Source organism: Sus scrofa, chromosome 2 (assembly GCF_054392235.1).
Source record: "Sus scrofa isolate SSC_HxYL_T2T_F1_AM1 chromosome 2, Sscrofa_HxYL_maternal_Yorkshire_Landrace_v2.0, whole genome shotgun sequence".
Taxonomy (NCBI): Eukaryota; Metazoa; Chordata; class Mammalia; order Artiodactyla; family Suidae; genus Sus; species Sus scrofa.
The window spans coordinates 86,369,719-86,384,334 of record NC_139384.1 but is presented as its reverse complement, the minus strand read 5'-3'; the positions used below and the strand labels follow the sequence as shown (position 1 = coordinate 86,384,334).

The 14,616-nt window shown below is 55.7% G+C and overlaps 2 protein-coding genes across 9 annotated transcripts in view; both read right to left on the bottom strand.

Annotated features, from left to right (window-relative positions):
- Positions 1–5,883, bottom strand: part of GNG7 (G protein subunit gamma 7) — a 153,938-nt gene extending 148,055 nt beyond the window's left edge. For all 8 annotated transcript variants that reach the window (XR_014837919.1, XR_014837920.1, XR_014837923.1 and 5 more), the window contains exon 1: positions 5,835–5,883. The gene's annotated coding sequence lies outside the window, so the exon portion shown is untranslated. The remainder of the gene's footprint in view (positions 1–5,834) is intronic.
- Positions 5,884–8,589: 2,706 nt separating this feature from the next.
- Positions 8,590–14,616, bottom strand: DIRAS1 (DIRAS family GTPase 1). Its single transcript, XM_021084177.2, has 2 exons — positions 14,566–14,616; positions 8,590–11,722 (listed from the first exon to the last, which is right to left on the bottom strand). The coding sequence occupies exon 2, from the start codon at positions 11,653–11,655 to the stop codon at positions 11,059–11,061; it is 597 nt and encodes a 198-aa protein (XP_020939836.1). The 5' UTR covers positions 11,656–11,722; positions 14,566–14,616; the 3' UTR covers positions 8,590–11,058.

Sequence of the window (14,616 nt, the reverse complement as noted above, 5' to 3'; positions counted from 1 at the left end):
GCAAGAAGCCTGCTAACCTGGTTGATCAAGACTCCCCCGTCCTCCACATCTGATCACTCTCTGCCCCAGGAATCCTGAGAGATCTCTTTAGCCAGAATACCCCCTGATGTTTCCTCTTAGCAATTCTCCACCCTCTGACCCCCACCTGCTCCTTGGCCATGTGTTCCCATTTGTCCATGCTGTATTCAGAGTGGAGCCCAGTTCTTTTTTTTTTTTTTTTTTTTGGTCTTTTTAGGGGCACACCCACAGCATGTGTAATTTCCCAGGCTGGGGGTCTAATTGGAGCTGTAGCTGCCAGCCTACACCATAGCCACAGCAATGCCAGATCCGAGCTGTGTCTGCGACCTACACCACAGCTCACAGTAACGCCAGATCCCTAACCCACTGAGCAAGGCCAGGGATAGAACCCGTGTCCTCATGGATACTGGTTGGGTTCATTAACCACTGAGCCATGATGGGAACTCCGAGCCCAGGTCTACACTGAGCTCCCTTTTCCCCACTGTAATAGCTACCAAGCAAAGCCTGCTTTTACTACTCTAACCACTGTCCCGTCTTGGGTTTTCTTTGACAGACGCACAGGGTGATGGCCACGTGATGACAGAGGTAGAGACTCAAGTGATGCATTTCTAAGCCAAGAGGCACCAAGGGTTGCTGGAAACCACCACCCTCCAGAAGCTGAAAGAGGCAGGAAGAACCCTACTCTGGAGCTTCCGGGGTTGGGATGGGGTGGGGAGAAATTTCTGCCCACACTGATTTCAGACTTCTGGCCCCCCAGGACTGGGAGAAGATAGATTTCTGTCACTTTCATCCACCTGGTCTGTGGTGCTTTGTCACAGGGACCTCAGGAAAGTTGCTTGAGTAGGGAAAGACAAGGCTGGTGGGGCCAGGGCCTTATTCACTGACCCTCCTGGCCCCAGCCTGTCTGCTCCAGCACCAGAGCTGCATGGACCTGGCTGGACTTCTCTTGACTTTTTTGTCCATCAAATTAAGGAATTTCTTAAGAAGGCAGGGGTCTTGGCCTTGATAACAAAGAACAAAAGATCTGATGAGTTGTAACTGTCACAAAGCAGAGCTGGCAGGCAGCTTTCAAATTAATTTGTACCCTAGACTCACCCAGTTCCTCACCTGGACACATCCTCTTGATAGCAGAGGCAGCAGAAAAGTGACATGTGCACACCCACGCAAACCCACAGTTATGAAAAGCAGACTCTCAATTAATCGACATACACTGAAGTCACCTTTTTGTGTTTTATCATCACCAAACAGTTAACTTTCAGAAATTCCCCAAAAGATAGCCATTTCCACAAATCAGCTTCTCTCCCTGGGCAATGCACCCCGGCATTCAGCAGGTGGGGGCCGGGAAGGCTGCTCTACACTCACGGCCCCCAGGAGACCGCCCCCAACAGAGAATGACCAGCCCCGGTGTCCACAGAGCCTGGGGAGGCAGGGAGACTCTGCGCTCAAGGTAGCGAGGAAAGGTTCACCCTGCCCTGTGCTCACACCAGGCCAGCTGCGCTCCCCCCACCTGTCCCCTGGCAAGCCTCACAGTGCAAACCTTCTCTCTGGCCTCTTCCCTGACGTCCTTTGCAAAGGCACCATCCCCACCTCTCCGCCCCTGAAAGGCCTCTTCCTGTCGCCACACCTGTGGAGCTCAGGACATACACAGGCCTGGGCGCCCATCTGCGTCACCCCCAGGGACCCTGACTCAGAGAGCCAGGCCAGGGACAGAATGGCCCCAGGGGCCCCCATCCCCACACCGCCCCCCACCCACACACAAGCGTCTCATTCACGTGGCGCTCCCGGCGCCTGGCACCCGTCTGAAGCTTAAAATAGGCACACAACCAGCCTTTGTTGGGGAGAGGAAGGAAGGAAGGAAGGTTTCAGACAAAGGAGACAGCAAACTGCACCATCCAGGAAAGCCAGGGGGCCAGTGCTGGGCGGGTGGCAGGGAGGAGTGGGAGGGGCCCCTACTGGGGTCAAAGTGAAGGTCGCTCCAAAGGTAGGGTGGGGCCAACTCCCTGGTGCCACCAGGGCCCTGGGAGAAATTTCAATTTTGTTGAGTGGGTGATGAGTTGGTGAAGGTGGCAGGGAAATGACAAACCATCCTCAGCTTTAGGGAGAGGACTGGGGGGAGAGGAGGTCAACCTACCAGAGCAGAGAGGCTAGAGGCTGATCGGCCAGCTGGGATGTTTGGAGCAGGAGATGGTGAAGCATTTAACCCCAGGCAGGAAGAAACACATATGCAAGAGAGAGGCAGAACCAGAGGCTGACGCCAGAAAGACCCCACTTCCAAGCTTCAGTTTAATGGGTTACTGAACTCCCAGGAAAAAAGAAGCCATTTACACAGCAGTATGAATCTTCACTTCCAAAACGTGGAAGCACCCCAGATGTCCAGTGATAGATGAATGGATAAACAAATGTGATCCCTCCACACATGGGAGCATCACTCAGCCGTGAAAAGGAGAGAAGCCCCAACACTCGCTACCACGTGGATGGACCTGGAGACCACGATGCTCAGTGAGAGAACAGACACAGAAGGACACCCAGTGTGGGATTCTACGGATGGGAAACGTCCAGAACACCCACAGGCTGTGAAGCAAGGGAAGGGGGAGAAGTTTGTGTCAATGCCCAGCAACCATGCAGCTGTCCTGGGAACCCTCCTCTCTACAAAGTGACAGAAAGTTCCAAAATCATGGAGGCCAGGCCCAACTACGCTTAAAAGACGATTATTTGTTTCCAGATGCAAATGAGAAAACCTGTAATAACACTTTGGAGGGAAGAAGGCGCTTTTTACACTACAACAGGGTGCACCAAAAAAATGCCTCCATTCAGTAAGCACAGGGCTACAACGTGTGTGTCAGGGTAATTCACATTTGGTTGCCTCTCCCTTCAAACTATAGGGCCTCGGGCTTTATGAAACACAAACAAGAGCAGAAAACAATGGCAACGGTCATAATTATTTTTAGTGTGAGACCAAAAATCACCCAAAGAACTCAAACTTCTGCAGAAGTCTCCTGCACTAGGTAACAACTAAGGAAATGAACCGCCTATTTAGGCATCTTTCCTGGCCTGAAACTGAGCTTAAGCTCATATTCAAAATCAGTGTACGTGTTCAAAAGCCCCACAAAAGACCCACCTAGGAAGAAGTCAGCATTTCTAAAATTCTTTAAAAGTAGTGTGATCTTTTTTCCTCTCAAAATGAGAGCATGAGATGATACAAAAAACTAACCCAATCGTGTAAACCAACTATACTTTAATAAAAAAATTTTTAAATTAAAAAAAAAACACCAGGAGTTCCCATCGTGGCGCAGTGATTAACGAATCCGACTAGGAACCATGAGGTTGTGGGTTTGGTCCCTGCCCTTGCTCAGTGGGTTAACGACCTGGCGTTGCCGTGAGCTGAGGTGTAGGTCGCAGACGCGGCTCGGATCCCGCATTGCTGTGGCTCTGGCGTAGGCCGGCGGCTACAGCTCTGATTAGACCCCTAGCCTGGGAACTTCCAAATGCCGTGAGAACGGCCCAAGATATAGCAAAAAAAAAAAAAAAAAAGACAAAAAAACACCAAATCTGCATGGCCATACTTCTTTCCTAAGGCTCAAAGGTGAGATGTAATCTTTAAAGAAGAAAATAACTTAGTTTTGTTTCCAATAGGGGGTCTCCACCAGAGGCAGCTTTGCCCCCTTGGGACAGGGAGTAATGTCTGGGGACATTTGTGGTTGTCATGGGGAGGATCTTGGCATGTCATGGGTGAGGGCCAGGGACGCTGCTCCACAGCCCAGACCACCCACGACAGGACATGCAGAGTATGACTGGACCCCAATGTCAGCAGTGCCCAGGGGAGCGACCCTGGTCCATCACACACACTCCAGTTCTAAGTAGGTGTACAGGTCCCATGACAAAGCTTCAGAATCCAAGGAGACCCAGGCAGATCTGTCTTTTTATGTTGTTGTTGTTGTTGTTTTGGCTGTGCGCATAACATGTGGAAGTTCCCAGGCCAGGGATCCAACGCTCGCTCGCCATAGCAGCAGCCTAGGCACTGCGGTGACAATGCCAGATCCTCAACCTGCTGCACCACAGGAAAACGCCTTCCCCTCATTTTTAATAATAATGAAGAATAAACATTTTCGCAGATTCTTTTTTAAAGTTCCAGAGGGGATTCTTATGTGCACCCCAAGATTGAGGGACTGGAGTCAAGTTCCAAGTGATTCCTTCCCTCCCCTCCTTGACAAGCCAGTAATTCTACCCACCCACCTTCCTCCCCCCCAAAAAACCTTAATTTAGAACATTATTATCAAGGCGCACGAACCCTCACCATGTGCCAGGAGCAAGCAAGGTGCACGCATCCCCTCATTTGACCCTCGCGGCAATCCTATGAGGTGCCTGCTCCTGTTTTCTTTGCCATTCTACAGAGGAGTAAACTAAACCCCCCAGAGGCAAGCCAGCCAAGCGAGCAGCCAGAGTCAAGATGGGAACACAGGCCCACCTTCCAGAGACCATGACCTCAATCTGGGCAAGACCACAGCACATGACTGAACAAGTTTGTGAACTTGGCATTTGCCTCGCTGACACCTAGCAACAGGGAAGGCCCTCAGCTGCTGTTCATCAAGCTTGTCTTCTCCTGCCCACCTTTCAACCCTGAGCAACCCTACTCCCTGGGAAAAATAAAGTGCCACCTACATCCCTTAGTATCATTGTCCCCAAAACTCCCACTTTGATTCCTCGCTCCTGAGCCCAAAATTTCCTGAAAAATTCAGTCACCAACTCCAGGCTTTCTGCTTCCCAAGACATTCCCCTTTGCGCACCACATCCCAGAAACGGACCTCGCAAAGTATGTCCAACGCCCATCTCCTGCAGCTCACTGCTTTGCCAAGGAGTCTCTGACCCATGCCCCCTTGGACCCCAATGATCAGCCAAAGCCTCAGTGACTCCCCTCGTCAATCTTCATAACTGACTTCTGAGGCCCCCATTTCCTCCTGAAGTCACCCTCCTGCAGAACACCTGCAGCTTCTATCCCACCTCCCCCTTTCTCATCACCCACACACTCCTAACTCTCCACCTCTCCCCACAGCTCTCCCATGCCTTTGGAAAGGAGCCTGACCCCCACCTGCTTCCCTCAGCTCCCCCTCAGCTCTGCTCTCTGGCCCTGTGCCAGCTCATCCTGACCAGAGGTCCTCAATCACCCTTCCTAGACAAGGGGACCAACTCCATCGCAGTCCTCTTCCCAGCTAACTTGGAGCCCCAACTCCAGTCCTGATCCCTAATTCTAATGCCAGCCCCCAACTCCGGCCCCCTCTTCACGATCCTGACGCCCAGCTCCAGCCCAGATCCCTGACCCCTCTTCACAGACCCTAGCCCCTCCTCACAGACCCTGACCCCCAACTCCAACCCGAATCGTAGGCCCCAGCCTCCCCTTCACAGACCCTGACCCCCAACTCCAGCCTGGATACCCCAGCCCCCGTTCAGTGGACCCCAATCCCTAACTCCAGCCCAGATCCCTGGCCCCTCCTCATAGAACCCAGCCCAGATCCCCAATTACAACCCAGATTCCCCGGCCCTCCTCAGACCCCAGCCTCTCCTCACAAACCCCGACCACAACTCTAACCCGGATCCTCGGCCCCCCCTCACAGACCCCCACCCCCAACTCTAATCGGGATTCTCCGTCCCTCCTCACAGACCCGGACTCCCAACCCTGTCCGCAGCCAACTCGGAGCCGTTCCAAGACCCCCACCTGGGACCGTCCGGCCTCCCCCTCCGCCCCGGCCGCACGCCCGCCCCTGACGCCCGAGACAGGGGCGGTGGACCCCATCCCGATTCGCGGCCGCACGTGCCCTTACCTGCGCTCGGACCTTCGCGGCCGCCTCAGCCCCGCCGCGCAGCCGAACCCACCACGGGGCCCGCGAGCGCTCGCTCCCCCCCGCGGGGGCGGGGCCGGCGCGCGAGGGGCGGGCACTGGAGGCTGGAGCGGCCAATGGAAGGCCAGGGCGGCGGGAGCTAGGAGTGGGGGCGGGGCACAGATCAGGCAGCGGGGTAGGCTGCACCCAGGAGAGGGGGCGGGGCGTGGGACGCGGGCGGGGCCAGGAGGCGGAGCGCTGAGTGGCACCGCCGCTGGCCACACGCAAGGGGAGAACGCGAGAGGGAGGAGCTATGTTAATATGCAAATAGGTACGGTGTGGTGGATCTAGCAGCTGGGCGACTAGCCGATTTTCTGAGGTGACTTGGTGACGTCAAGGAGGCGCTGGGCTGCTCGTGAGTTTGAATCCCGGGTGGGGCCATGGGTTCAAATCTAAATCTTAGCTCCCTTGCAGGGTAAGACTGTCCCCTACTGGAGTTCCTGACCTAGCGCCGCGGAATCCAACTAGGAACCATGAGGTTGCCTGTTCAATCCCTGGCCTTGCTCAGTGAGTTAAGGATCCAGCGTTGCTGTGAGTTGTGGTGTATGTAGGTTGCAGACGCCGGTCAGGAACCTGCATTGTTGTGGCTGTGGCTAGGCTGGCAGCTGTAATTCTGATTAGACCCCCTACTCCGATTAGACTGTCCCCTACTAATCAGTCCCTTGATCTACAGGACTACAATAATAACTGCTCCCTCTAGCTTAAAGCTCTGCATAAGGCTAGGAGGTGAAATGATATTATCCCCATTTTATAGAGGAGGAAACTGAGTCTCAGAGAGGTTAAATTCAAGTTCATTCACGCAAGCTTGTCTCATAATTTCCAGGGTTTCTTAATGTCCTAACTGCTGGGCCTTGATTGTAAAATACAAATTCCTGGGCCACACACAACTCAAATGAACCTAGACCCCTGGAATGTGCATTTTTAGCATGCTTCCCCCTCCACCGCCCCATGGGATTTTAGGCAACATTTGGTATGTCTCCAAAAGCATCCAGTGGACATGAAGGGGAGAATTTCTTACATGGGAAGCTGGAGCCACCTTATTCTGGGACTTTGAGAACTTTGTGCAACATTGTTACCCTGTGATCTGAGCTGCTGGCCTCCCAGCTGAGCCCCCCCAGGGCTGCTTTCATCCCAGCAGGAACCTGTCTCCTCAACCCTGCCACATACAGGCAGAACCCAGCGCCGGGGCCTTTCACTTCCCAGTTCAACCCTGCAGAAGGAGTTACTCTCTGAACAAGAGTTACAAACCTGTGGCCCTCTGACAAGACACAGCCCCCAAAATCCTGTAAAAATTCAAAATTCGTTGCCAACATTTAAAAATCAGGACATTTCACAAAATGAACCCAGATTTCCAGGCCCTCCCAAAAAATTGAGAGGTCTGGTAATTCCTAAGAGCCCTGGGAGAAGGAGCTGAGCACGTGTCACTCAAGTCTTCCTTTGTGGCCCCAAAAAAGATTACGGCAGGGCTGGGGCAAAGCAAGTGAGGCACTTTTCTCAAATCCAGAACCTGAAGGGGTGCCCCCAAAGAGACAGAAACACTCACCATCAAGATAACTAATGACATTTTTTTTTTCTTTTTGCCTTTTCTAGGCTGCTCCTGTGGCACATGGAGATTCCCAGGCTAGGGGTCTAATCAGAACCGTAGCCACCGGCCTACACTAGAGCCACAGCAACTCGGGATGCGAGCCACATCTGCAACCTACACCACAGCTCACAGCAACGCCGGATCCTCAACCCACTGAGCAAGGCCAGGGATCGAACCCGCAACCTCATGGTTCCTAGTCGGATTCATTAACCACTGCGCCACGACGGGAACTCCACTAATGTCATATTTTAAAAATTCAAAATAAATGCAGAAATAATTCATGATGAACAAAATAGCCAAATTTTTAAAGAAAGTCAAGGTCTGATTCTGGCCTTGTGCAAACCACCTCCCTTGCCACCAGCTACCCCTAGCTTCCTTTGCATTAAATATTGCATTAAAGTAAGTATCTAGACGGCTGAGTTTTTGATCACCTATGGCAAGTGCCTCCATCTCCTCACCCTAGTCCTGGCCCTGCTTATAAATCTGTGAACTCTGGAGTTCCTGTTGTGGCTCAGTAGGTTAAGAACCCAGCTGGTATCCATGAGGATGCAACTTCGATCCCTGGCCTCACTCAATGGGTTAAGGATCTGGCATTGCCACAAGCTGCAGCATAGGTGGCACAGGCAGCTCAGATCCAGTGTTGCCATGGCTGTGGCGTAGCCCTTAGCTGCAGCTTCGATTTGACCTCTAGCCTGGGAACTTCCAAATGCCATAAGTATAGCCATAAAAGAAAGGAAGAAAGAAGCAAAGGAAGAAAGGGAGAAAGAAAGAAAGATAAATAAATAAATTTGCAAACTTTGCCCTGAGCAATTTAGTAGATGGGAAAACTGAGGCCCTGCAAGTTTCTCCCCACGTAACATAGGGACCATAGTGCCCATCCCATCCGTTCCACTTGGTGCGGTAAATACAGGGTCCAGAAGGACCTGTGAGATGTTTTGTGGGGACCACAGGGGTGAAACACTGAAATGTTCCCACCATGCCCCAGAATCCTCATCACAAAAGTCCAAACTCCCCCCACACCCCCATCCCTCACTTCCCCATTCCTCCCATCCCTCATCCTTTTCAGGGGGCGAGCTGACTTCCCCACCCCAAAGAAGGTGCACTGGTGGGGGATGCAGGATCCACTTCTTTATTGCAGGAAGACTATTTCTAGAGCGAATGCTACACAGACCCCACGACGGGGGCGGTGGGGGTGGGGGGCACCCACATGCGGGGGGAGAGGGGACAGGGGTGGGGTCACAGAAAGCATGGCCTGGCACAGACCCCAGACCCAGGGGTGCCGAGGCAGGATGGGCCAGCAGCTGGGGCAGGTTCTGCGCCCCTACTGCAGAACCCCTCTCTTCCCCAGGGTTGGGGCAGGAGAGGCCTGGAGGCGGGCAGGGCCCCAGGGAGATTGTGCTATCAGGGTGTGTCCCTGAGAAAGGGCTGCAGACCCCTGCCCAGCCCCACTTTCTCCTGCACCTTCAAGGGGGAGAGGTCAACACCGGCTGCCGGTGGGCCCTGGACCCGCCACAGGGTAAGTGGCTCAGCTGTGCTCAAGCAGGGTGCTGCCCGTTCTCCTTCTGTGAGCCTGTCCATGTGCCGGGTGGTGACACACACATGCACTTGCACACACACAAACACACACACACTCTCACCTTCTCACGGTGTGCCCAGTAAATATTTGCAGAGTGAATAGCCACACAAACACAGAGGGGAAAAAACACACAGCTACCAAGACAGACGTGAACAGTCCCTCTTATCCACACACAGTCCACATTGTCCTACGACCACAACCACACAGGCTCTCATTCATATGCACAGGCATGTGCGCACACACACACACACACACACACACACTCACACACACACAGCTTCCTTATACCTAATGACACCAGTGCTGCCAGTGGCCCCAGGGAGAGGCCCAGGAGGCAGGGAGCTGAGGGCAGCTCCAGCCACGTCCAGCAGGCAGCCAAATGCTGCCCACCAGCACATGAGCTGGGAGGTGGGTCTTTCCCTGGTCAGGCCTTCAGATGAGACCAGAGCCTTGCTGATGCTCCCAATTACTGCCTCACAGGGAGGCCATACGTGTGTGCTATTGGCCAGCTGCTGAGTTTGTGGTCATGTGTTACCCAGCAATGGCTGATGGATACAGATGCGGAGAGCCACCTTACTGCAGAGTCGTGTTCCTCAGACATTTGGGACAAGCAGATCTACAGATGCTCACTGCTCAGTCATCACCCATTCCTGAAAATATAGCCATGTACAGTCAGCCCTCTTGCAGGTGCGAAGGCTCACATATCTCAAGGGTCCAGTCCTGTTAACACCACCACAACCTACCCCTACCTACACCCTATACTGTTATCACACATACAGACTGTCACACACACAGAAGCCACCCCCAAATGCTTTTGACTCAAGATGGACAGTGCATCATCCCAGTCCATCCCAGATGGACAGTGTCTCCCCCACCCCCTGCAGGCTTATGTGTCACCTTCATACTCGTCTTACACAGCCTCATCAGGTCCCATGAGTGTGGTATCATCAAGACACCCACAAAAACACTCAGAATCTCACTGTGGTGCACACACCCTAACTCCAGGACCCACACCTGCCTAGGTGATCCCCCCACCAGGGCCCAGATGGGAAGAAGTGGGCTGGGCAGAGCTTGCTGGTGCTGAGTCCAGTTGCCTGCCTCTGGATGGGTCCAGCACTCCCTCCCCAGCACCTCAGGTCCCCTACCCCAGGCTCAGTGGTGACAAACTGTGCCAGTCTCTGTCTGCAGGCTGTGTCCTGGAAGGCCCTCTACTTTCACTCTGGACAGACCCCTGGAGTTGTGCTGTGGCCATTGGCCGGTTCTGAGCCGTACCTGCCTGCACCCCAGGCCCAGGGCAAGGAGTGGGACTCGGGGCTGGCGGGGTGCTGCTGTGGGCCCTGTGGTTATTGCCTGGCAGCCTGAGACCCAGCCCGCAAGGCCCCCCACCAAGGTGTGGGGACAGGAGTGAGAAGGGAGGTCTGGGACCCGAGAAGAGGGGTGCAGGCCACAGGTCATGAGGGATGGAAGGGCGATGGGGAAGCGGATGTCAAACACCTAATTGGAGAAAACAAAATCTGAGGTCCATGTGCATTTCAACTCCCTCCTCCCCGGCAAGGTCACAGTGATCTAATGGGGGCAGGGTGCAGGTCTGGCTGAGGGCACCCAAGGGAAAGAGTCAGAAGTGGGGGTCATGGGAGACACAGAGACAGGCAGAGATGGGGAAAAACCAGCATCCTGGGTTCCGACAGGCAGCATCCCCCATTTTCCCACGTGCAGACCAAGGGGGCCGCTTCCAGCACTCAGCTTGGGGTGGTGGTATAGACCAGATGGGAGGGCGGGAGCAGGAGGCAGAGTGATGAGACAGAACCCGGTTGGGGCCCCGAGTCTGCCGCAGCCTCGCCGGGGCCTCAGTTTCCCCACTGGAGATGTTGGATAAAGGGAGAGGAGTGGAAGAGATGAGGCGGGGAGGGGAGGAGAAATGGAGGGGGAGGGGTGGAGGAGGAGGGGCAAGGGACTGGGGAGCCTGGGGACCCAGACAATGGGGCGCTGGTGGTGGCGCTCTGGGCTCACATGAGGACGCATTTGCCCTTGATGCGGTCTGTCCTCTTCTGTTTGCTGGAGCGCTTGCCGTCGATGTTTAGGCTCATGTTCCGGCGTGTCTCCAGCGTAAGCAGCTCTTGGAAGAGCTCCTTGACGTTATAGTTCATCTTGGCCGACGTCTCCATGAAGGCGCACTTCCACTCCTGGGCCACGGCCTGGGCCTCGCGGGTGTCCACCTCCCGCTGCGTCTCGTCGCACTTGTTGCCCACCAGCATGACGGGGATGTCCTCCACACTGCCCTTGATCTGCACGATGAGCTTGTAGATGGGGCCCAGCTCCTCCAGCGACTGCTTGCTGGTGACTGAGAAGACCAGGATGAAGGCATGGCCCTTGGAGATGGACAGCCGCTGCATTGCTGGGAACTGGTGGCTGCCCGTGGTGTCGGTGATCTGCAGCGTGCACACGCTCTTGTCACAGCTGATGACCTGCCGGTAGGTGTCCTCAATGGTGGGGATGTAGGTGTCCCGGAATGTGCCCTTGACGAAGCGCAGCACCAGCGAGCTCTTGCCCACGCCACCCGCCCCGAACACCACCACTCGGTAGTCGTTGCTCTGCTCAGGCATCTTCCACGCAGGGGTGGGGGGCGGGGCTGGAAGGGCTGGCGTAGGCTGCTGGAACCCCAGACTGACCCTGCATGGAGAGGAGCGTCAGACACCAAAAGCCACCGAGTCGAGAGGGGGTGGGAGGGGCGGCTTCTCAGAGGAGGCAGCGTTTCTCCAGGCCCACCGAGAAGGCCACTCTAGTCGATCTTGTCGACTTGGCCATTCTGCCCAGCAGGCAGGCTTGGAGCCAGACCTTCTCTGCCTGCCTGCTTCCCTTCCATGGAACTCTGGGGTCTAAGCTCCTTTCCAGGCTCAGGGCCAGGTACTCAGCTGGAGGAGGTGTGGAGATGGGAGCATGGGGTGCCCAAAAACTCCTTTCCCCCTGCGTCCTCCCCTAGGCCCTGGACGGTGCTGAATTTTCCCTCTCTTCCCAGCAGGCCTGGCTCTGTGACCTGGGCAAGCTGCTTTGCCACCCTGAGGCTCAGTTTTCTCCTCTGCAAAATAAGTAAAATGCTGCCTCTCTCCAGGAGTCACAGGCTCCCTGCTCTCCCCTCAGCCTAGACGCTTGGAAACCTATTGCGAGCTGGGTAGCAGGGCATCTCTAAAATACAGCTTGCTGGGCCGCTACCCCAAAAGTGGTGAATCCTTTGATCCAGGGCCACAGCCCTGGGAACTTGCATTTTAAAACTGTTCTCCTCCCCTGGTCCTATAAGTGTGATCCTAGTGTTGCATATCCAAGAATTTGCAAATAATGAATCAAGTTTTCCAAAGCAACCCAGCTTGTAAATGAGAAAACTTAGCCTAAAAGAGAGAAAGTCTCCCTCCCTGAACCCCAAACCCAGACTATGGTCTGGCCTGCCCTGGCCTCCTGTTCAGGTCTGTTATGCCTGTAGGGACAGAATTCCCTGGGAGGGGGGGTCTTTTATCCTCTCTCCCCTTCCCTGTGCTCAGAGAGGTCGGGTGACCTCGGGAGGTCACACAGCACAGCAATTCCTAAAACGATGGAAATGGGGGAAGCACCATCCCCTGGGGGTGAGATGGCAGGAGGCCTGTCTCCAGCATCTGCATCCTTATTTTATAGAAACAGCTGAGACCCCCTTCCCTGGCTCCTTCTCAGCCATCTCTGAGTGACCCTCAGCCAGGGAGGGGGGATGTCTACAGTGGGAGGGAGAAAACATGGGAGGATGCAAGCAAGATTGCACCCCAGCCATGCTGCTTTCCTCAGGTGTGTGTATCAGGGCTGTGTGTGTGTGTGTGTGTGTGTGTGTGTGTGTGTGTGTGATCCAACAATGTGAACCTGCTGGTGAAAACCCCGGCAAGTAAGTTGTCGGCCTCGGTGTTTTCATCCATGAAATGTGACCAGTGGCAGTACCCACTCCATGGAGCTGCTGGGATGAGCAGTGCCATAAGCTGGGTAAAGCCCTTGGCCAGGTGCGTGGCACATGGGAGCCCTCAGTAAAGATGGACGGACATGATTATCCATCACAAGGGCCCAGCATGTGAAGCACTTGGCTGGTGGTGGGTTGGGAAGCCACGTTCCAAATCATCAAAAGTACCAGGTTTGTCAGGAAGACATACGATGGAGGTAACAGCCGACTTGGACCCCACAAATGACATGCCAGGCACACTTGTGGGAGCTTTAGCAGTTCTAATGCAAGGTGGACTTTGAGGCACATCCGTGACAAGCAAAGCATTGGGAAGAGGTTTGGGGGCTCTAACAGGGCTGCCAGTCTGCTCTGCAGTCACTGCCCTTTCCCGGGTGGGCATCTCAAGACCTGGTTGACAGCCAGGCACTGCCATGACTGCTCAGGGGACCTGGGGTGCCCAGAGACCAATGGTTCTCTCGTCCCAGACCTGGTCCTTGCCTTGCTCTGGGGGCAGACCCCTTGGCAGAGCTCCAAGCCTGTCAGCAGGGTTGTCCTCTAGGGGGGCTCCCCAGGGCCTGGAATCCCTGACTAGGAGCCCCCATTTAATAACCCCCCAAAGCCACACCAGGATCCTGCCTGGTGCCCTTTGAATCCCACCCTCACCTCCCATGGGCTGAGGTGGGGGGAGGGGGCTGTGGGCACTGAGACTCACAGGGGGGTCGCATGGGCTCAAGGTCACAGCAGGAAGGTGGCAGAGCAGACCAGGTTTTGAACCCAGCTGTGGTTGCCTACACAGCCTGGGGTCCTTCCCCTGTGCAGGGCAGCCCATCCAGAGACTCCCAGGCCAGGTGGGCCTCCCAGGTCCTGAGTCCCCAGAGCCCAGCCTGCAGCCTGGAGACCTCCGGTGCAAGAAAGCAGGCCCCAAGCCAGGGGAGGGCCTGGGTACAGAGTGCCTGCCCCAAGGGGTCTAACCTAGGGACTACTGACCAATGAGGGGTTTGATGAGAGAAGTCCTGCTTTAGGGGGGTCTGAGGGAACGGAGACAATCCGGGCCGGCCCAGGGGCTCCCCTCGGCTCAAGGAGGATCTAAGCAGTGGGGGAGGGGCACCCCCAGGGGAGGGGCTCCTGGGCCAGTGGCTGGGCTTGGAAGGGGGGCAGGAGGGAGAGCTGAGTGGGTGTGCGGTGAAGGAGGGGGGAGATGGGCTCAGAGTCCAGCTGACTGCTCCCGGAGGGGCCCTGACTACGGACCGGACAGAGAGAGGGGCTGCGGTGGGCCGGAGGAGGGGCTGGCTTGGCCTAAGGCTCCCTGTGAGTACCATGGGGGAGGGGGGATTGTGCGGAGAGGGAGCTGTCCAAGGTGGGCGCGCGGAGGGCATCCAGGCCAGGGCCCAGCCTGACTGGGGAGGGGGTTCCGGTGGGGCCTGGCGTGGAGGAAGAGGGCCCGGCCCCGCGGCGGGGAAGGTGGGGCTCGGACAAAGGAGGGGCGCGTGGGGAGAGGACCTGTGGGCCTCGCGGGGGGATGCAGCGGGCCCCGGCGCCCCGGCCCCCCGCCCTGGACGCCTACCTGGGCGCTCGTCCCTGCGGCGCCGCCGCGGCTGCTGCTGGCCGGCTCCGT